At 35.4% G+C, this 22,419-nt stretch overlaps 1 protein-coding gene and 1 pseudogene across 1 annotated transcript; one reads left to right on the top strand and one right to left on the bottom strand.

Annotated features, from left to right (window-relative positions):
* Window positions 1–922: 922 nt before the first annotated feature.
* Window positions 923–3,871, bottom strand: LOC128169717 (uncharacterized). The gene has a single exon (XM_052835810.1). The coding sequence runs from the start codon at window positions 3,645–3,647 to the stop codon at window positions 1,077–1,079; it is 2,571 nt and encodes an 856-aa protein (XP_052691770.1). The 5' UTR covers window positions 3,648–3,871; the 3' UTR covers window positions 923–1,076.
* An 8,415-nt stretch (window positions 3,872–12,286) lies between these two features.
* On the top strand, window positions 12,287–15,443 carry LOC128169719 (uncharacterized; annotated as a pseudogene).
* Window positions 15,444–22,419: the final 6,976 nt, after the last annotated feature.

The raw sequence follows: 22,419 nt of genomic DNA, 5'->3' as shown, positions 1-22,419 counted from the left end.
AAATATTTTGTTTTATAAGAACAAAACCAATTGTGTTTGATTGAGCCATTTTAATCTTATCTATGGAAGTCTGTACATATTCTAAAATTGTAGAATGATTTAATATTATTATTTTTTTATTTGAACTTCCTTTAGACAAACAAGAAATTAATTTTGCATTCTAAACATTCTTTATTATTAGGTATACTGATTACTTTCAATTAATGAATTGCTTACCTCTCCTAAGAAAATCACCGTCTGCACTGAAGGAGTGACAAGGAAACAATGACTGTGCTTTCTGTGTTAACGTTAGCAGGTGCTCTGAGTGATGGGAAAGACTAGTTAACACGGCTTGTGTATCATCAATCCATAAGCTCAACGTTCGAGTAAGCATTTGCAACTGCCAAATATTTGAGTTTACTTTGTCCTGTAATTGCAAGTTATGGTAAAAGATTATCTTGCCGTTTTAAATTATAAAACAGTTCAAAAAGAAGTGAAATAGTTCATTCATACATTTTTGTGCGTGATTTATTTAGTACGCTATGTTTGCGGACAAAGATCTGTCTGCGAACTTAAACCATTAATAAATTATACACTATGATAAAAAAAAATTCAAAACATTTTCAATTTTCTTATTCAACATAAATGGAGACTTTGTGAAATCATGACCTTGAAGAAAAAAAAACCCTTTCTCAGTATTTAATTGAAGTTCTTAGTTCATTAGGTTGATTCACAAGAAACTTTTAGCCATCTAAACAATTTTTTATTCTTAAGTACTTCCATTCTCTACACAATACATTATCAAAAAATAGACTCGACGGAAACTATTTAAGAAGTTAAAAAAAATGTTTTAAATTTCACAAACCCCCTGATAAATGTTTGATAAAGAAATAAAAGTCAAAGATTACTTTTTTCACATTTACTTCCAAATTAAATACTCAGACAAAAATAAACTTAGACAAAATTTATTTGCTTTAGTGATTGCCGATGTAGAAATTCCGAAATCAACAATATCCTGCTTATAATCAAACATGACTTATAACTCACATAACTGTTAAATGTAAATGCAATTAAATTATGCTTCTTGCAGCATATATTTACTTATTTGAAAGTCTTTGTAGTTTTGTTTCAAAAGCCCGAAATGTACGGAAAGGAATATTTGATCTTAAACACTGTAATTTAAAGCGTTCGTATTTTTCACGAATGGTAACTTCTGCCAACCTTTGAGCATGCAGGAATTCCAACTCTTGGGCTGACCAGGGAGCTTTCAAGGATGTAGAAATCGGGAAGCAAGTGGAAGTTCTTCGATGTCCGATGTCTTTATCAAATAGAATAGGGTCATCGTCAGCATTGTCATGATCGACGTATTTTGGGGGGAGTTCTTCGACTTTATTGTCATTGGTAGTAACCTCTTCTGATTGCTTTGTTTCTCCCTTCTTCGTACTTTTCTTTTCTGCTCCTGTCAACATTTCAAGTTTATGTGGGATGGTGAAGTGCAAGCGATTTAACTGCAAATTGCGAAATCTAAAGCTGGCCAATTGCAACTTTGACAAAATCTCCAAGGCGATCAGTTTGTTTTTATCTACCGGTAGGTCGATCGTCAGTAAAGCTAACCTGTCATATTCGACATATTGGCCCTGCATCAAAAGTGCAATACAGCTGATATACGTCATTGTTATTACTAATTGTTCCATATCCATATTTTCTTTCTGGAGCCTTCGAAGGCACATTGTTAACCAAGGAAGAATCTTTGGGGTTTTCTTAATCTTACTTGGGTATATTAGCCCCCGTTTTTCCAATTCACCTCTTACTAAATCTGATATTGTGACAAGTGTGTTTTCTGTGATATCTGTAGAACGTTTGTCATATACAACCGTCCAGAATTTATCATTAAATGACCAAGTCAGTGTCATATTCCCATGCCTGTCATATGTTGTAACAGCTGGAAAATGTTTAAGGTCAAGTTCAAGAATACCAGCTTTTATGACTTCTGCCACTGATATATTACTTTTATCCAAGAGCAGGTACAAGCTGGGGAAAACCATTTGGGAATTTGTTCTTCTGTTTGTTGTTAACAGTTTGACCAGCGATCTAATTGTTACAGCACCGACTGTCTTAAATGTTGTCTTGCAAGATTTTATCTCTCGTAGGAAATCTTCAAAAAGAACGTAACTGGCAGCCTTGCCAGTTTCGTGCAGGTCATGTAGTAAGGCAACAACCAAATGTCGACCAATGACTCCATAGCTGCCATCCAAGTGATCGTGCAATCCCACTGACCGTTTTATCATCTTAGATATGACCTCAGATGTTGTCCATATTTCTTGTGGGGGAATGCTATATTCGTTTTGCATACAGGTTGAGTACACTTCTAAAGATAGAAATCCATAGTGGTCAGTTGAACTTCTACTGGGACCAAGAGCTCCTGGTCCTAGATTGATAGAGTAAGATGTACTCCTTCCACAAAGTGGCTTTCCCCACAAAAGTTTTTCGGAGGCTAGTTCCAACTGATAGGATTGCCAGGTGGCACGCACATTTCCTGTTTTTTTATACTCGTTCAATAATTCTTTAAGTTCCTTGCAAATCCATAAACCCAAATGTCGAATGCATGTTAGAATATGCAAAGGAAAAGGCACCAACAGAGGTACAGTTTCTAAAAGTACTTCTAGATTGGTTAAATTAATAAAATCCATAGCATTTATATGGTCAGCAACTGAATCCTGCGAAACAACAAATTCAATCCTACATGTACTTCTCCTTAGTAATGTCCAGTTGCTTTGCAATGTAGATATATAATGATCAGCGTCGCGTAGGAATGCCTCTGCTGTCGATCGTGGGAAACACATACCTCCAACAATGCAACCCGACACTGGATGATATCGACAATTGGGTTGACGATGTGGAATGTCAGCGTAAAGTTGAACAAACTGCACCTCGTGTGGAAAACGACAAATCGTCCGCAAACAAGTTTTGATATCCATTGGTCTTCCATCTAGATTGCTCTGATAGTTGGCACAGTCTTTGAATGATAAGCATGTACAAAGTGTTCCTCTGTGGCCGATGATTTGTTGCAATCCCGCAGTAGACCAAAGAAGATCAACTTCTTCAGAGTCTGACAGTATGTTTGCAGCAACATGGATAGTTGTACGCAATGTAAATTGGGTATTAAAATCTGACAATGATAATCCACAGGTCATTTTTTCACCAAAGCGGAAGCAAAATATGATTGGTCTCAAAAGTCCAGTTTGGGTCAGTTGGTTTAAAGATGCTTGCAAAGCATCGAGTATTGCATAACAATCGTCAGGTAAAATGAACATTTTTCGAACGTCATTTATGTCATTCTTTTCGAGAGTTCTTCTAGCCTCTCCACGCAAAGCAAGAGCCATTAGTGTATTTTTAAAATTCTCTCTCAGCTGAAGAAATGTGGCGAGCGCTTGTTGTCTCACTTGCTGAATGGATAATGCAACTGAATGCATCTGGTGCATAGGAATTAAAGCTATCCAACATTCCCACCCTCTTTCATAAAATAGCTGGAACCCTAAGCTGTTTGAGAAGGTCATAAGTTCGCTTTTACTGTATTCTGTTAATCTGACGTGCTTTTTCAAAAAGCCTCTAACGTTCCGTAGACTTGCATTATCATTTGGAAACAGTGTGATATGTCTCACGGGCATTCTTATTGCGGCCAAAGATTTAAACTCCACAACGCATCCATCAATGTCAAAGGAATATCTCAACCATACTTCTCTTTCTACTTCATCGACTGTCAGACATCTTCCAAAAATCCGATCATCCCTTCTTAAAAAGAGTTGTGGTGTTTCAGATACAGAATTGTACGCCTTGGCTAGGTTGAAATTCTCCAACACCGTTTCAGAAAAAGTTTGTTCCGTATCTTCCATATCCATCTAAAATTTTAAAAAAATATGACGTGTTTAGACACTCGTAATAAGAAAAGCTTTTTTTTTTATAATATCTAATTTTCAACTTAGATGATGATAAGAAATAATTACCCGGCATTATATCTCAATTAATTAATTTTTTAACAAAAATATATATTAAACTCTATTCTCAAAGATCAACCTTGGGTTAAACCCGAGTATAGTCTAGGGTATATTCCGGGGTAAACCTAAATATAACTCGGCCTTTACCATGGTTTAATCCAGGGTACACCCGGGTAAAACCCAGGGTATACGCTGGGTTTAACCAAGAGTATGCCCGGGTTTAACACAGATTAAACGCGGGTTTAACCTAGAGTATACCCAGGTTTAACCCAGGGTATACCCGGGCTTAACCCAGGGCATACCCGGGTTTAACCCAGGGTATACCCGGGTTTAACCCAGGGTATACCCGGGTTTAACCCAGGGTATACCAGGGGTTAACACAGGGTATACCCGGGTTAAACCCGGGATAAACTCAGGGTATACCCGGGTTTAACCCAGGGTATACCCTGGGTACACCAAGGGTATACCCGGGGTAAACCCGGGGTAAACCCAGGGTATACCCAGGGTAAACTCAGGGTATACCCTAGTTGATCCCAGTGTATACACGGGTTCAACACAGAGTAAAACATTGTTAAACCTTAAGTTTAATGAGCCAAAGTTTTTAACGTAATTATCTTAATTAAGTATATCAAAAAGTTTCATTACTATCAATCATTCACTACATTTGATGAATATCTTGCTACAATTGAAATTTAATTGTAAACTATAGATCAATTCAATAGTCTATCAATTACTACCAGGAATAACTACTATGTTTATAAAATTTCATATCTATTGCTACTTAACATTAGAATGCAGGATAATGAGCAATTAAATAATGATATTAAAAAATGCAGTTACCTTTAACAAGTGAAAAACCCATATAATCCAACAAAGTCACAATCAAAAGAATGATAAAACACCAAATCATCAGATATTTATAGAAAGAAATGATTGACAGTCACGTGGATTAATAGGCGGAGTCCCGCATTCCCGCACACGCATCTCGTCAAAGTGCCTATACCCTAACCCCAACCCTAACCCCAACCCTAACCCTAACCCTAACCCTAACCCTAACCCTAACCCTAACCCTAACCCTAACCCCTAACCCTAACCCTAACCCCTAACCCTAACCCTAACCCTAACCCTGACTATGTATGAGGGTTCGATTCCCTCCCTAGGCATAATGGAACAAGCTGGTGCAAAGCGGGCAGATAGCCTAGTGGCCCCGCATAGTCAGAGCTGTATACATAACGATAGAATTAATTGCTTCTAAAACATTCAAAGTGCTACTTAGAGAAAATGACACAGATAGCTATAAGAACAAGTGTTTTGTTTGATAAAAGTTAACCATTAGATTGTACATGTATCACCTATTTTCTGTTGATAGTGGGAATTGAACCCACTCCTTTTCCTGGGGGGTAACAGGAAATGTGCTCGAATACACCACATCAGCTTTATTGGTGATTATGTAATCTAATTAAGAGAGAGAGAGAGAGAGAGAGAGAGAGAGATCTTTGTAAGTAGTTCAGTTCAATGACTATGTACGAGGGTTCGATTCCCTCCCTAGGCATATGGAACAAGCTGGTGCAAAGCGGGCAGATAGCCTAGTGGCCCCACATAGTCAGAACTGTATACAAAAAGATAGGACAAATTGCTTCTAAAACATTCAAAGTGCTTCTTAGAGAAAATGTCACAAATAGCTATAAGAAGAAGTGTTGTGCTTGACAAAAGATGCTTATAAGATTGTGCATGTATCACCATTTTTTGTTGACAGTGGGAATTGAACCCACTCCTTTTCCTGGTTGATAACAGGAAATGTGCTCGAATACACCATATCAGCTGTATTGGTGATTATGTAATCTAATTGAGAGAGAGAAAGAGAGAGACAGAGATAAATCTTGTTTGTTTGTAGGTAGTATGCAGTTCTATGACTATGTACGAGGGTTCAATTCCCTCCCTAGGCATAATGGAAAAGAAAGCTGGTGCAAAGTGGGCAGATAGCCTAGTGGCCCCGCATAGTCAGAGCTGCATAGATAATACATAACAATCAGGTTCAAACATCTCCAAAAATACATAGAAAAACGACTATCTTGACATTAATTCAAGTATTTCCATGACAGGGCAATGCGACAATACTAATCGAGTAACAATTTAATCAAGTTTTTGTCGATTTCGACTCGTTCAAAAAATTCACCCTATCAAATAATAAAATACATCAAGTGACTAGTTCGGGTCAGAAAATCTCCAAAAATAGACAGCAACATGAATACGTTTATGTAAATTCAAGTATTTCGATGTCCAGACAATGCGATAAACCTCATTAGTTAACGATATAATGTTTATTTTAACGATTTATAAGCGTTCAACAATTTCACCCTCTGACTTTTGAGTTCGGACCCTTGATGGTCATTAAGTTACAAAAGTGTCGCTACCGGGGTTAGCTATCTCAGAGACTATCGAAGATATTGCGACGGGACCCAGAGGGTTAGAAACCGTTTTTGATGTTTTCTACAGATCCGCTAACGGTCAAAAATGAAAAACGGCAAAGTGGCCAAACCCCGAAACATTAAGTTACGATTGACACTATTTAAGTTACGAAGCACACTTTTAAGTTACAAGGCACACCTTTTTAAGTTACGAAGCACACTTTTTTTCATTAAGTTACACAAAGTGTGCCTTTAAGTTACGAAAAGTGTGCTTTTTGACCCATTCTCCTAACCCTAACCCTAACCCTAACCCTAACCCTGAAGCCAGGGTATACCCGGGTTAAACCCGGGGTAAACTCAGGGTATACCCAGGTTAAACCCAGGATATATCCGGGTTTAACCCAGGTTATACCCGGGTTTAACCCAGGGTATACCCGGGGTACACCAAGGGTATACCCGGGGTATACCCAGGGTAAACCCGGGGTATACCCTAGTTGAACCCAGTGTATACACGGGTTTAAATCTGAGGGTATACCCAGGTTAAACCCAGGATATATCCGGGTTTAACCCAGGTTATACCCGGGTTTAACCCAGGGTATACCCGGGGTACACCAAGGGTATACCCGGGGTATACCCAGGGTAAACCCGGGGTATACCCTAGTTGAACCCAGTGTATACACGGGTTTAAATCTGAGTTAAACAATGTTAGACATTAAGCTTAATGAGCCAAAGTTCTTAACGTAATTATCTTAATTAAGTATATCAAAAAGTTTTATTAATATCAATCATTCACTACATTTGATGAATATCTTGCTACAATTGAAATTTAATTGTAAAGTATAGATCAATTCAATAGTCTATCAATTACTACCAGCAATAACTACTATGTTTATAAAATTTCATATCTATTGCTACTTAACATTAGAATGCAGGATAATGAGCAATTAAATAATGATATTAAAAAATGCAGTTACCTTTAACAAGTGAACAACACATATAATCCAACAGAGTCACAATCAAAAGAATGATAAAAAACCAAATCATCAGATATTTATAGAAGGAAATGCTTGACAGTCACGTGGATTAATAGGCAGAGTCCCGCATTCCCGCACACGCATCTCGTCAAAGTGCCTATACCCTAACCCTAACCCTAACCCTAACCCTAACCCTAACCCTAACCCTAATCCTAACCCAACTCAGGGTATACCCAGGTTAAACCCAGGATATATCCGGGTTTAACCCAGGTTATACCCGGGTTTAACCCAGGGTATACCCGGGGTACACCAAGGGTATACCCGGGGTATACCCAGGGTAAACCCGGGGTATACCCTAGTTGAACCCAGTGTATACACGGGTTTAAATCTGAGTTAAACAATGTTAGACATTAAGCTTAATGAGCCAAAGTTCTTAACGTAATTATCTTAATTAAGTATATCAAAAAGTTTTATTAATATCAATCATTCACTACATTTGATGAATATCTTGCTACAATTGAAATTTAATTGTAAAGTATAGATCAATTCAATAGTCTATCAATTACTACCAGCAATAACTACTATGTTTATAAAATTTCATATCTATTGCTACTTAACATTAGAATGCAGGATAATGAGCAATTAAATAATGATATTAAAAAATGCAGTTACCTTTAACAAGTGAACAACACATATAATCCAACAGAGTCACAATCAAAAGAATGATAAAAAACCAAATCATCAGATATTTATAGAAGGAAATGCTTGACAGTCACGTGGATTAATAGGCAGAGTCCCGCATTCCCGCACACGCATCTCGTCAAAGTGCCTATACCCTAACCCTAACCCTAACCCAAGTCTAGGGTATATTCCGGGGTAAACCTAAATATAACTCAGACTTAACCATGGTTTAATCCAGGGTACACCCGGGTAAAACCCAGGGTATACGCCGGGTTTAACACAGAGTATACCCGGGTTTAACCTAGAGTATACCCGGGTTTAACCCAGAGTATACCCAGGTTGAACCCAGGGTATACCCGGGTTTAACCCAGGGTATACCCGGGGTGAAGCCAGGGTATACCCGGGTTAAACCCGGGGTAAACTCAGGGTATACCCAGGTTAAACCCAGGATATATCCGGGTTTAACCCAGGTTATACCCGGGTTTAACCCAGGGTATACCCGGGGTACACCAAGGGTATACCCGGGGTATACCCAGGGTAAACCCGGGGTATACCCTAGTTGAACCCAGTGTATACACGGGTTTAAATCTGAGGGTATACCCAGGTTAAACCCAGGATATATCCGGGTTTAACCCAGGTTATACCCGGGTTTAACCCAGGGTATACCCGGGGTACACCAAGGGTATACCCGGGGTATACCCAGGGTAAACCCGGGGTATACCCTAGTTGAACCCAGTGTATACACGGGTTTAAATCTGAGTTAAACAATGTTAGACATTAAGCTTAATGAGCCAAAGTTCTTAACGTAATTATCTTAATTAAGTATATCAAAAAGTTTTATTAATATCAATCATTCACTACATTTGATGAATATCTTGCTACAATTGAAATTTAATTGTAAAGTATAGATCAATTCAATAGTCTATCAATTACTACCAGCAATAACTACTATGTTTATAAAATTTCATATCTATTGCTACTTAACATTAGAATGCAGGATAATGAGCAATTAAATAATGATATTAAAAAATGCAGTTACCTTTAACAAGTGAACAACACATATAATCCAACAGAGTCACAATCAAAAGAATGATAAAAAACCAAATCATCAGATATTTATAGAAGGAAATGATTGACAGTCACGTGGATTAATAGGCAGAGTCCCGCATTCCCGCACACGCATCCCGTCAAAGTGCCTATACCCTAACCCTAACCCTAACCCTAGTCTAGGGTATATTCCGGGGTAAACCTAAATATAACTCAGACTTTACCATGGTTTAATCCAGGGTACACCCGGGTAAAACCCAGGGTATACGCCGGGTTTAACACAGAGTATACCCGGGTTTAACCTAGAGTATACCCGGGTTTAACCCAGAGTATACCCGGGTTGAACCCAGGGTATACCCGGGTTTAACCCAGGGTATACCCGGGGTGAAGCCAGGGTATACCCGGGTTAAACCCGGGTTAAACCCGGGGTAAACTCAGGGTATACCCAGGTTAAACCCAGGATATATCCGGGTTTAACCCAGGTTATACCCGGGTTTAACCCAGGGTATACCCGGGGTACACCAAGGGTATACCCGGGGTATACCCAGGGTAAACCCGGGGTATACCCTAGTTGAACCCAGTGTATACACGGGTTTAAATCTGAGTTAAACAATGTTAGACATTAAGCTTAATGAGCCAAAGTTCTTAACGTAATTATCTTAATTAAGTATATCAAAAAGTTTTATTAATATCAATCATTCACTACATTTGATGAATTTCTTGCTACAATTGAAATTTAATTGTTAAGTATAGATCAATTCAATAGTCTATCAATTACTACCAGCAATAACTACTATGTTTATAAAATTTCATATCTATTGCTACTTAACATTAGAATGCAAGATAATGAGCAATTAAATAATGATATTAAAAAATGCATTTACCTTTAACAAGTGAACAACACATATAATCCAACAGAGTCACAATCAAAAGAATGATAAAAAACCAAATCATCAGATATTTATAGAAGGAAATGATTGACAGTCACGTGGATTAATAGGCAGAGTCCCGCATTCCCGCACACGCATCTCGTCAAAGTGCCTATACCCTAACCCTAACCCAACCCTAACCTTAACCCTAACCCTAACCCTCGCAAATACCCCTATACCCTAACCCTAACCCTAACACTGACCCTTACCCTAACCCTGACCCTGACCTTGACCCTAGCCCTAACCCTAACCCTATACCATAACCCTAACCCTAACCATTTACCCTAACCCCTAACCCTCACCCTAACCCTAAGTTACAAAGCACACTTTTTTGGCTTAAGTCAAGTGTGCCTTTAAGTTACAAAAACTGTGCTTTTTGACCCATTCCCCTAACCTTGACCCTAACCCATCTTCGTTAGAAGTCATTTTCAAAATAAAATAAACGTTCCTTTCATATTGATTCACTTTTATATCCATCTACGTAAAGCTAACTTTACATATCTGAAATAATCGGAGGTCTCTTTAATGATATATCATTTATATTAAAATTGTGAAATATTTTCAACAAAACGTATTAGAATAACAGTGAACGTGGCCAATACATTCGTAAACACTAACTTAGGTATACCCAGGGTATACCCAGGGTATACCTAGAGGATTCCCTTGGTATACATAGGGTATACCCAGGGTATATCCTAGGTATACCCAGGGTATACCCAAGGTGTATCTAGGGTACATAAAAAATGTACAACCTCAGTACTTATAAATTATAATTAATAAAATTTATATAAGTTGATATTAGAGAATTATGCAATCATTGATTCTAAATATTTTGTATCATATCGCAGGTAACCTTCCGTCAGTATCTTATTGTTTGCTTTTCAGTGAATTCCTCTCTCTATATAAAATACTATCTCATTACTTATATCTTATTTAAGATTATTACATCCCATTAATTACTTAATATGTATAAGCAATAATGTAAAATATCTTTCGATAATTAAAACATGCAGTACAGTAAACCAACTTACCGCTAAAAAACAAATTGCACATCCAATTGCACACAAATCATTCTACGAAAATCAACTATAAAAGAAACGTACACACTTGCAAACATAATCCACATGACTGACAAGTCATGTGATTAAAATAGGCGGAGTCCCGCAATTCCGCACATGCAACACGTCAAAGTGCCCTTACCCTAACCTTAACCCAACCCCACCCTAACCCTAACCCTAACCCTAACCCAATCCTAACCCTAACCCTAACCATAACACCCAATGTTCCACACCCTATAATCTACACTCATTTGTTAAAACACAAACAATTTAACCAAAATAAATCAGTAATCTTAATGACTTTATTTCTACCTTAACTAATCTCAAATCACATCAATACCTACAGTAAATCAACATTGGATGGAAGTATGACTCTTTGTGAAACAATTAAGACACCATGAAAGAAGGATAACTCGTTCAAACAGTTCAAGTTCTGTTATTGTTTACAAATGTGATAATTTGGAATTTAATCTTTCTTTGGTTAAAAATATATATCATTTACGTATTGTACGAGGTTATTGCCTTGCACATAAGTTCCTTTGTTCAAATTGTAATCATTTCCTTAGATTACACAATACGTACAGAAACACAATGAACAAACAAAAAAATTTGATATATGCATCCAAAAACAGACAACAACAAGTTTCAAGTGAATGATTCTATAAATTCTAAAATACATTACACATTATTAATAACATAAATCGAAATTTAAAAAAAACTTACCTTGTAAACGATATAATATTAAAACTCCTTTCAAAAGAATATCCAAAATGGCATTCAAAGTAACAAATATCAAAACGACACAAAACAAGACAAATATAGAATGACATCACACGGATTTCTATTTTTAGTAACTTGATCAACTTGCTATGGTAAAAAAAAACTGGTCATCTATTACCCTATGCCCTATACCCTATACTTTTGGCCTTATAACCCCTATACCATAACCCTTGCAATTCTTATACCCTATACATTAATCCTTGTAGCCCCTACACCCTTTACCCTATACCTTAAACCTTACAACCCCCACACCCTATACCTTAATCCTTGAAACCCGTACGCACTACACATTAACACTTGCATACTCTACACCCTGTATCTTAAGAAAGCGATTGCAAGGCGTCACGTGATCGATTCATGTGACGTCTAAAAAAGGAATTGTTTACTGTAACCATTTCCGGAAAACGTCGTGCGCATGATCGAGTTAAAAAAGTAATGGTAAACGTCAACAAATGTCAATCGAAAAGTTCAACTTCTGACCAGCCAAAAGTGAAAGGGAAATTTGTTTAGAAAGGTACAGCAAGCAGATCAAACCGTTTAAGATATTTCAATAAAGTTAATTATGACCTGAGTAAAACCAGAGGAACAGAGCACTTGTATTCACTCGAAGCAAACGATTGCTATAATTCACAAACAGCTGACCATGATGTTTATTACGATGCAGACATCGCGCTCGTGGAGACAGTGGCAGAGGGCAGTGATATTTCATGGAGGGACGGCAGGAGGATAGTTGAACTGAAGGATATTGCTGACCAGATGTTTTGCGTTAAGTGTTCTCATCCCCTTCATCTGTCTCATATCGTAGACGAAAAGATCAGTGGCCTAGGAAGCTTCCTACATATTCCGTGCCACAGTCCCCAGTGTCTTTATATTAACACCTTAACCACCGGCGAAAGAAATGAGAAGGGTGTATTTGACATAAATAAAAAAGTTACTATAGGTAAGATTGATAAATTACAATCACAACTATAAGTAAAACCATGCAACCTACTAAGTCAGACTCTTTTATAAATGAAAATCCAATGTATTGAAATATTCACAATACATATCAAATTTCAGTTAATGAATTATCACTCAGTCATGAATAGATGAATGTAAAAAATGATGAAAAAACAATCAATTCCAACTCTATTAGCCATGCTTTGTATCATTGTGTAATGACACCCCCTCCTTCTCATGGCAAACACATATACAATCTGGAGCAATACATCTAAATGAAAAAAACTGCAGAACCTTTTTTCTTGGCATTCAAGCAAGATTCATTTGGTCTGAGAAAGTGAAACATTATGGAAATCAATTTTTTTTACATAAAACACAGCAAAGATTTATATATATTAAATACTAATAATTATTCATATATATATATATATATATATAACATTTATATATCACAGAATGAATGTGTGCAATCCATTTGACTTGTTTGAAAGATACATACATTACTGTTGGGGATCTTGCATCTTATTAGTTGGCACACATATTTGCCGGCAAGGCCATTGATATTAATATTTGTTATTTCATCTAAACTTTCTTAATAAACTATAAAGTTAATTTTAGTACCATTTTTATAAATATATTTGTTCTCATAAATATCACTTATAAAATATTTCACTAGCTCTTCTTTTTGTAGGCAAGATTCACTCTGGAATGGGGCCAACCCACTTGCAGAAATTTTTAGCTGCATGCAACATCCCACCACCAAACCAATCAACAATCATAAGGCGAGAAAAGGAAATGTCCAAATCCCTATCAAGTCATGTTAAAAAACAATTGAATAAGATTGTATTAGTTTGCTTTCTTTTTTAGAAATCATAGAATTAAAAAAATACTAGCAGTCACAGTGGTTTCTTTAATATTTGCTGAATACCAATTTTCGTTGATTCCATTGTTAAGTTTACCTATGAAATCAAATGTTATTTTCACTTTATCCACTAAAAATTGTAGCTGCAGGTCTGTACTCCTGGTCTGAAAAAAAATCAAATGGATGAACTTGGTGTCGGGAGGTACAGAGCTGCAGCTACGAAAATTGATACCTTGAATATTAATTAAACCACAATTGCTGTGAGTCTAATAGGTAATTATATGATAATGACTTTGGTTGATTAAACCACAATTGCTGTGAGTCTAATAGGTTATTATATGATAATGACTTTGGTTGTTTTCCCCTTGAGAGAACATTTGTTTCTAATCATATAGCGCTAGGTCTATCCATTTGAGTTTTATAATCTTTATTCTGCCAAAATCAATAATATATTTTGACTTTAAGTGTTGTATGGAAAAACGAAATTAATTGTTTGATAAACATACAAATTTGTTGACTCAAAAAATACTTTTTGATAATTATATGCATTCTAGCAGGTAAAAAAAGATTTTATTTTCAGTTTTTTTAACAGGACATAATTAAACCATAATATTCATGTTTTAAGGCAAAACAGTCGTGTGATAAAGGAGAGATAAAGAAAAAAAAGGCACAGAGAGCACCAGCATGGAAGCAAGCTTTGACGCAGCATGGCAGACACGTGGATTTGGAGCCAGCATAACAGTAATACACGTAATATTCAACTTAATTAACAGAAATTATGTTATAATGTGTTTTGTATTTATGTGCTCATTATCTTTTCTCTCTCTCTCTCTCTCTCTCTCTCTCTCTCCAACCAAATTATACATGAAAACAAGGATATAGCTGTTAATGAATTTTGGTTTAGTTTTTAGATTATCTTTTTATCATCTTATAGGCCATAGTAGCATGATCGAACCAAATACAGATATAGTGATATACTTTGATTATCGAACCTGGTTATGCAGCATTTGTACTCATCATTTTTCGAGAAGAGAGAAAGTTCCACCTCATGTCTGTAACAGTAATTGGGAAGGTAAGTAGGCTAAATATTTAATTTATTTATTATTTTTAATCTGAATTATTGCATGTTCATATCCATAGATAGGATATACTTGATAAGTGTTTTAATTCTAGATTTTTAAATCAAATTAATATTATACAAATACCAGTATGTATGATTTACAATTTTGCACATGTATATAGGAATACAAAGTCTTTCATGAAATGGTTTACAATATAGATTTTAAACAATATGGTCAAAATAACTTTTTCTACAATTGCATGATTTTTAGGTGCAAAAAATTTACATGAGATATTCGATTTGATTTAATTGCCTCTAAACAAGCTAGTTTGGGTATATAACTGAGCTATGGAATTCATTTCTTTTTAATTAGCGTTCAATTAGTAACACAAGGCTGACTTTTTTTATTTACAATAGGTTCAAGTAAGGCAATGGAGTTGGACATGGCAGCAAGTATGTTGAGAAGACTAAAGGACGATGGGTTTGAGATCAGTGCCATTCATGAAGGCAATGACTCCACTTCTGTAGCACGACTGAAAGCAGAATTTCAAAGCTTGGATAAAAGATGAGATAAAAATCATTTGAAGAAAAACATTACCAAACAATTATACAGTCTCTCAAAATCCCATAAGCAACCGAAGCAAGAGGGAGTTATTTGTTACATTACAAAATGTTATATGTACCCTCTGTCCATTAAAAGGCAATCGGAAGAGGAAGTTGGAAGGAAATGAATGGTAGATATGTCTCTATTTGAGAAGAATGATTTATTTATTAATATGAAGCCATATGTGATATAACAAAATCAGGCTTGGGGCGAATTACATTGTAAAGTAATGCTTTACATTACCATTACTTCATGAATTTGGGCATAAAATTACCATTACCATTACTTGATTTTCTTGAAGTAATGCATTACATTACCATTACATGAGTAAAGTAATGCATTACCATTACCGTTACTTTTTTTTAAGTAAAGCTAATAAAGAGTTTTTGCAAATGTTTCAAATATACAACACTCTTTAACATATCTACAGCTTCATGCTCAGTATTAGGTTCAAATTCAATGAATAAACAAGAGTCATTCTTTATTTGCTCAATATATAATCATATTGTGGCAATATGAACAACATATTACATACGTAAAATGATATTTATAGACATTTGGCTTGATACAATATCAGATATGAAATAGAGACACAGGATAACATGCATAACAAAAATAATTTATGAAATAATGTTGCTAAATATAGATATATCCCCAGATTACACAAATCTTTATAATTCTGGACACTTAATTTTAATAATTTATAAACAGATGATTTTCCCAGTTATATTTCTTCATATATTTTAATCGTATTTCTTTATACGGAGGACACTTTAAGACAAAAGATTGCTGTTGCACTTTATGATCGAAGTTTCAATTGGTTCATCTTTTAAATGCATCCATCTTTCGGGCTATACTAAATAGATATTTTGTAGGAGCAGTCAAAGCTTGGACTGGAAAATACTGTTTGACGATCTTTATCTTTGGATATATTAAGATAAGATTAAATACATAAATCTTGTATTTTCTATCAGTCCAAACTAATGTACAGTGTAATTAATATATAAGAGAGAGAGAGAGAGACAGACAAACAGACAGACAGACAGAGACAGACAGACAGAGACAGAGAGAAAATAAGTAAGATTATTTTCAAATGGGTTATAATAATGGAAGTGATATTGATTTTCATCATGGATGGACAGAGCATTCATTTTGCTTTTAAAGGTGCATGTCTGTCTCCTATTCTATTGTGACATAGCGAAGGGAAGGGGATTGGGGTGTTTAGCACTTCTTATAACAATAGATTGTTTTGATGCTTATATTATCCTGGGGGCAGTGTGTTGTTGACACATTTCTTATTGAAGTGCAAACTAATTGTTTAAATGATTAAAAACTCTTAATAACAACACTCTTAAAAATGTTATAAAATTGTGTTGTTATCTTAAGTAATATAAACAATTCAAAAATGAATTTTAAAAAACCTTTTTTGATAAAACATGTACAATTAAAACATTTTTTTCTCAATTAGAATTATTTCTTTCTTCTTTAAAAATAAATTAAATCAAATTCAATTTCATTAATCATTTATTCATCACATTTTTTAAAGTGAACATGCATAAATATGCATAGGAATGCAAAGTAATGCCATGTAATGCCAGCATTACACTAGATTTTGGAAAGTAATGCATTACATCAGCATTACTTGTAATGCTAATTTTGAGGCATTACACATTACTAGCATTACTTTGAAAACATGTAATGCACTGCAATGCATTACAATTACATTTAGCATTAACCTAAGCCTGAACAAAATACTAGTTCTTAAAAAATTGTTGATATAATGAAATATCTGCATGATGATAATCCCCTGAATGATGAAATGTTGAGGGAAGCTCTAAACAGAATAACTCTAAGCCTAAAGCGAATATAACCACAGCTTGTGTGCCTTGGTTCCACCCAGAGCAACAAAACTTCAACAACATGGTTGCAAGTAAAGCACCAAAGAACCGGTGAGAAATTAATGTATCATATATCTCAAATCTAAGTACCTAATTTTTAAAAAAACAAAAACAAAATCAATGCCTCAACTAATTTAAGTGTATATATCTTGATTAATATGAGAAACTCAAAGCAGATGAATGGAAATCAGAGGCATGTTCAAATGAATGGGTGCTCGGGAGCACTCACCTTCATAAAGGTGTGTTCAACAGAGTGAATTCTCGTGGGCACCCATTCTGTTGCACATTAGCCTCATATCTTTTTCCTTTATACATGTATGATTGCTTATGACTGTACAAACAATCATTGTCTCTAGGAGCTTATAAATAACAAGTATCTGTTATCTTTGCATGCCAAGATCTATAGTTAATCCTTCAAAGGACTACCTCAAATCTTATTGTGTGAGAATATGAGTTTTTATTTTGATTTAATTTTAGTGCCTATGGGGGAACAACATCATTGGCCTCTAGAGTATCAGCTGCTGTTTTACTGAAGAATGAAGGATAAACCCATATTAGACAAGTATGAATAAAACTTTTTTTTTAATATTGTAAATGTATTTAGTTAAAAGATATGCCACTATTTAGTATAGAGCTATGTGATACTGTGTATTTTATGCTCAGAACTGACACGCTTCTTCTACAGGATAAGGTTAATTAATCCCCTAGTGCAGTCAGTTAAAAGTTGATTTTTGGGAGTTGATTTTAATCAACTCTCCTATGAAGTTACTCTGGCAAACCGAAAGTGAAACAGTGTTTGGACCGTAGCACAAATTAACACCGCTGACAAGATTTAGTTCTTGAAAATAATCGATAAATTTGATGTAATGTATCTTGAAGCATTGGTTTTTAAGAATTTTATTTATGAATACTTTGAAAATAGTCAGATGTAACATAGTACGAACAATTTAGATATTTTTTGCAGTCCTATGTGTTCATACGCCAGAGTCCAATAAAGTCTGGTCTGGTACCCGCCCCCGCCACTGCATTTTCACTTCGTTTTGATTCAGGTAAAGGCCGGCGCCATTTTCAAAATGGCGATCTCCAGGTCTGGAAAGAGGTAGGAATTTTCCACCGAAAAAAAAATCGGGAATATCTTCTTATGATTATGAAAATTAATTCAACCAACCATTACCGAGTGTAAATGAGTATGTCTGAGCCCTTTTATTTAGTTATCTCAGTTTTTTTGCAATGTCTACATACCCCCTGAATTAAATATCGCTCAATAATTATTTAACCAAGGATGGCTTAACTTTCTAAATAAGTTGACAAGTTTACCTAAGCTATATACTAATAGAAATCACCGAAAATTCGGCACGGCCACGCTTGCGTGACTGGAAATGCATGTGCTATTGCTCGAATTCCCTCTATATCAACCATTTCACATTATTTATAAGGTTTAGCTTAAAATAAATAAACAAAAATGTGTTTGCATAGTTTGATAAGGACATACATGATGTTATGAATTATTTATCGATAGTTATTGCAACAGAAAACCATTACAATGAAATCTTTTCTGACCAGCTACCCTCGTTAATGTTAAACATGTTAAAACCACACCAGTCTTGAGTGGAATAGTAACTTTATCTGCAAGACTGAGAACTTCATCAGTAGGTGGTCATAACTCTGTCCAAGATCGAGGCATATAATTTTGTATTGAAGCCATTATCATTTCAGCTAGTTTCATTCCCAGAAGAATTTCTTTTGACAATTGTCTCATACTATTGTAAGCTTCATTGACCAGTGTGGGTATGAATTAGAGCTGGCACAATAGACTCCATGGTACATCTTAGATGATGATGGTACATCTTGATTAGACACCTTTCGTCAATGCAAGTTCAGTAACATCCCTAGCAGCCTTCAGAGGTAAGTAAAATAATGTCCCAATTCTTCATTAGATCTAAAACAGTAGTTCAGTGAATATTCTCGGTTTTCAAAAGGGAGCCCTTGGCTGTTGAATTGGTCAGTTGGGAATAACTAATGTCATTGTCTTTGTTGATAAACTATGTTCTAATTCCATTTTTTGTGTATTTGATTACATGCATTGTTAACCTTTCCTTTTACTCTTTAAATTTTAAAATTCACTGTATAAATATTTGCAATGGGAAAGGGCTGATATTCGAACCAAAATTACCTGTAAGAATCACATGCATTATGAAACTCATCAATTTCATTTTAAAATAACCTGGATAGCTTAATGGAAAAGCACTTGTTTGACACAAGGGATTTAGGTTGATGAGTATTTGATAATACAGTGTATTGGAATATCAAGCAGTAAATGTACAGTAGCAAGTCAAGTCAAATTTTTATACCCGCACTTTCTAAAGAAAGTTCGGGTATATTGTTGTTACCCTGTTCCGTCTGTCCGTCCGTCTGTCCGTCCGTCCGTCCGTCCGTCTGTCACGTTTTACTTTCTCAAACTGCTCTTACATCTTATAAACCAGCAAACTGAACTCTTGGAGTTTGATTTGGGGTATCATGTTGTTTTGTAAAAAGGTTTCAAAAATTCTCTGTTAGTCCTGGGGGTCAAATAATTGGTAAAAAATGACGTTTTTTCACAAAAAACCTTCTTCCTCGAACTCCTCCTACATTTTCAAAAGTAGACAAATCATCTTTTGGAATATGTTTTAGGGTATCCTATAGATGCGCAATAAGGTTTCGGAATTTTCAATTTTGTCCTGGGGGTCATTTAATGGCTAAAAAATGACGTTTTTTTACAAAAAAACTGGTTTAAAAAACGTCATTTTTTTTAAGCAGTAGCCAAATGATCTTCTAGAATATGATTGGGGGTGTCATATTGAGGCATGATCAGGTTCCAGAATTTTTTTTTTAATTAAGGGGATCAGTGGGCAACAAAAAATGACGTTTTTTGGCAAAAAAAATATGGTTCCCAGAACTCCTCTTACAACTTTTGGAGTAGCTACGTCATCTCTTGGGATATAATTGGGGCTGTCCTATAGATGTGCAATAAGGTTTTAAAAATTTAAATTTCATCCTGGGAGTCAAATAGTAGCAGAAAATTGACGTTTATCACTAAAAAAACAAACATTGATCCAAGAGCTCCTCTTATGATTTAATGGATAGACAATCATATCTTGGGATATGATAGGGACTGTTCTATAGATGTGCAGTAAGGTTTTCAAAATTTAAATTTCATCCAGGGAGTCAAAATGTAGCAGAAAATTGACGTTTATCACTTAAAAAAAACATAGATCCTAGAACTCCTTTTATGATTTAATTGATAGACACATCATATCTTGGGATATGAAAGGAACTGTTCCATAGATGTGCATTACGGTTTTGAAAAATTATATTTAACCCTGAGGCCCATTATCTACCGGTACATACCTTTTGATGCCCTTTAAGGATCAAGAATATATATGGTTAAGGGGTGTAGATCTCAACCGTTTTCGAGATATTCGTGCACTTCCTGTTCAAGGGGGGTCATGACCACCCCCGGGGCCCATGACCTACATACCGTTTGATGCCCCTTGACACAAGGAACAAGAATATATATGGTTTAAGGGTGGGGATCTCAACTGTTTTGAAGATATTAAGGGACTTGCTGTTTGAGGGCGTCAGGACCACCCACAGGGCCCATGACCTACATAACATTTGATGCCCCTTGACATCAGAAACATGAATATATATGGTTTAGGGGTCATGATTATAACAGTTTCTGAGATATATGGTAATTTCAAATTCCTGGGGGGTGGGGATGACCCCAGAGGTCAGATCTAATAAACCCTATATATTGCCAGTAACAGCCAATATATGATTATGAAAATCCTATATTATTATCTTTGTCCGTTTTCAAGTTACCATTTACAATAGAGTCTATGATTCTTCCTACAAGGTTCAATGTTAGACCCCACACCCTTTTGACACCCCCCTCCCCCCCCCCCTCCCCCAAAAAGTGGTTGTCTAACCCAAAATGAGAAAAATCAAACCAGGGTGCACAACTAGATTTGCAGGCCTATCATATCCTAGAGTTTTGTACAATTATGTTCAGCCATCTCTGAGAAACAAGTTCAGAGCGGGAAAGAAGAAAAAGAAGATGAAGAATATATACATGTATTAAGAACCGTACAAAAACAGTAAGTCTCCAAATTTCATTCGGGAGACTTAATAATAAAGATTAAATAGAGATAGGATCATCAAACATCAATAATTTAAAGATAATTGACAATTTCTGATTCTAAGGGGGTCAGGATGACTCCTTAGGGTCATGACTTACATGCCATAATGATCTGATGCGCCTGCATGACCTAAGGAGGAATAATATCTTTGGATTAAGGTGGGGATCTCAATGGTTTTTATGATATTTGATAATTTCAGGAAGAGCACTTGGGATCATGACCTACATACCATCTTAAATGCCTTGAACAAAGAAACAATAATATAATATGTACATGATATATGATTCAATTTGAGAACCCAGATATAGATCAATCATCTGTTTTGTAATACTTCCTATGTATATATACATGTACATGTATTAGTTTGTGTTATGTTCTATACTATTCATGTTCATGACTGTAGTATGGCTTAGTCTTATTTTAAATTACATTAAAAAATTGTCAAATATACGACTTGGAACCCCCACTCCCAAACAAACTCAAATATAAACTGTTCTCTCTCTCCCCCCCCCCCCCTTCCTTGTCGAATAATCTATTAAAATCAAAATATAATTTGGGTGTCTAAAAACTTTTATAAACTGGTAAAAAATTTTATTCTTAAAAAAAAATTACATTACACCTTGCATAATTGACAAATGATCTATTGAGATACGATCAGAGGTCATATTTCTACCTTGGGATCAATAAGTAGTATTCATTGACAAGTTAAAATTAATTAATAACAATAAATGATTCAAATTATAAATGTTTATACTCCACATTCATACCACCCCCCCCCCCCCAAATCTAACCTGCTTATAAAGATTCAGTCTTCTTAATACATTCTTACATGTGTACAGTAGCAAATTTTAAATCATTTCTTGATTGCTTTTTCTCTCGTGATTCACATTAACATTTTGGAAATTGCTTAATTCAATTTTTAAGATTTATAAACAAAATGTTATATGCATCACTGCCATGTGTATTCACCTATTTGGGGCAATTGTAAAGTCTCCTAAACAAAGCAGTGACATCATTAGCTTAGGAA

This window comes from Crassostrea angulata, unplaced genomic scaffold (genome assembly GCF_025612915.1).
Source record: "Crassostrea angulata isolate pt1a10 unplaced genomic scaffold, ASM2561291v2 HiC_scaffold_186, whole genome shotgun sequence".
In the NCBI taxonomy this organism is placed as follows: Eukaryota; Metazoa; Mollusca; class Bivalvia; order Ostreida; family Ostreidae; genus Magallana; species Magallana angulata.
This window is presented reverse-complemented; position numbering and strand designations above follow the sequence as displayed.

Bases quoted from the DNA above. Each gene is read 5' to 3' on its own strand.
- LOC128169717 (XM_052835810.1), bottom strand. From the start codon at position 3,647: ATGCCCGTGAGACATATCACACTGTTTCCAAATGATAATGCAAGTCTA.